The sequence below is a fragment of the Fukomys damarensis genome, unplaced genomic scaffold, assembly GCF_012274545.1.
Source record: "Fukomys damarensis isolate Sample0158 unplaced genomic scaffold, DMR_v1.0_HiC HiC_scaffold_46128, whole genome shotgun sequence".
NCBI lineage: Eukaryota > Metazoa > Chordata > Mammalia > Rodentia > Bathyergidae > Fukomys > Fukomys damarensis.
In genome coordinates this window covers 1-1,434 of record NW_022947040.1, presented here as the reverse complement: position 1 = coordinate 1,434, position 1,434 = coordinate 1, and the positions used below count along the sequence as shown (strand labels likewise).

The following is a 1,434-nucleotide window of genomic DNA, read 5'->3' as shown; positions in this document are numbered from 1 at the left end:
GAACTCAGGTCCTTGCACTTGCAAGGCAGGCCACCGAACCACTGAGCTAAATCCCCAGCCCATTGCAGTTTATTTCAAAGGGCAATGGGATATGAAATTTAATAACAAAAATACTATAGACAGAAAATTCTGGCTGAACAAGGTATCAACTATATTTTATTTCCTTCATACAAAATAACACTATATTGGAAGTTAAATTTAAACCTATTTCATGAGTATACCAGTGTAAGTAAAAAAATAAAATGTGTCATGAGTATTGTTTCATTACTTTTTTTGAAAATGTTTTTATTTAAGTGTACTTAAAGAAACTTGTGTTATGTCTAATTTGGTGTTTGCTTGATGCTTTCCTTTATTGCAGGATACTAGCAAATCTGTGCAGGTGATGGAAAAAAGCAGCTATCTCAATTTTGCCTCCCTGGAAGATGTGCAGGCCAAGATGCTGGAAATACCTTACAAAGACAAGGCTCTGAGCATGGTTGTGCTGCTGCCAATTGAAGTCGATGGTCCGCAGCAGGTAAAACTTGGGCCTACATTTGTGCTTCCTAGTGTCCTTTGCTTTTTTCCCCCAGTCACTAAGAAGGCAAAAGGTTTTACAGCAAGGTCCCCCAAAATAATAAAAGTTTCAACAGAAGGAATGCTGATTTATCTTTTCATTACAGATACTTTAGTACAGAGTCTAACACATACTGGTAGTCAGTTAATCAATAATTGAATAGTGTTATATACATTAAATTTTAATTTTGTTCTTTTGAAAGGTAAAATGTATACTTGGTGGAGAGAAATACTAATGTAAGAAATGTTTACAAATATGGCAAAAGGTGCATAATAGTTCATACACTGTAACTACAATATTCAATTCTTAATAAGTATCAGAAAATTAAGAGTATTTAAAATGACAGAAAATTGGTTGGTAGCCTAAAGAGTAATAATATATAGTTGACTTTGTACCTTGAATGTGCATATATAAATATGTACCTACAATATAAAATAAATATATACTCTGGACTTCTATTTCTGGTCACAAGAGTAGTGTGTCATAAACTGAATCATCTGTGTATTAAATTTATTTCTAGAATAAAGTTTCCCACATTTTAATGCATTCTTATAGTACAGTATATTTCTATAGTTAATCATGATAGATTCACTTTTTCCATTGTTTTTAGTTTGAAGATGGACTTGCTGGTGAGAAATTAATGGAGTGGACAAGCCTACAAAATATCAACACAACAGAGGTGAATTTACATTTACCTAGGTTCAAGGTGGAAGAGAGTTTCAATCTCAACACCATATTGCAAGACATGGGAATGGTAAAAGCCTTTGGTCCACAAGATGCCGACCTTTCAGGCATGACTGGAGACAAGGGTTTAATGGTATCTAAGGTCAAGCACAAGTCCTTTGTGGAGGTTAATGAAGAAGGGACAGAAGCTGCAGCTG

General features: G+C 34.3%; 1 protein-coding gene across 1 annotated transcript; it reads left to right on the top strand.

The window, feature by feature from the left end:
- Positions 1 to 58: 58 nt before the first annotated feature.
- Positions 59 to 1,427, top strand: LOC104871638 (serpin B3-like; the record flags this gene model as incomplete). Its single annotated transcript, XM_010637687.1, has 3 exons — positions 59 to 142; positions 359 to 514; positions 1,164 to 1,427. Coding segments are annotated over 3 exons (504 nt in total), but the record flags the coding sequence as incomplete, so codon positions are not given.
- Positions 1,428 to 1,434: the final 7 nt, after the last annotated feature.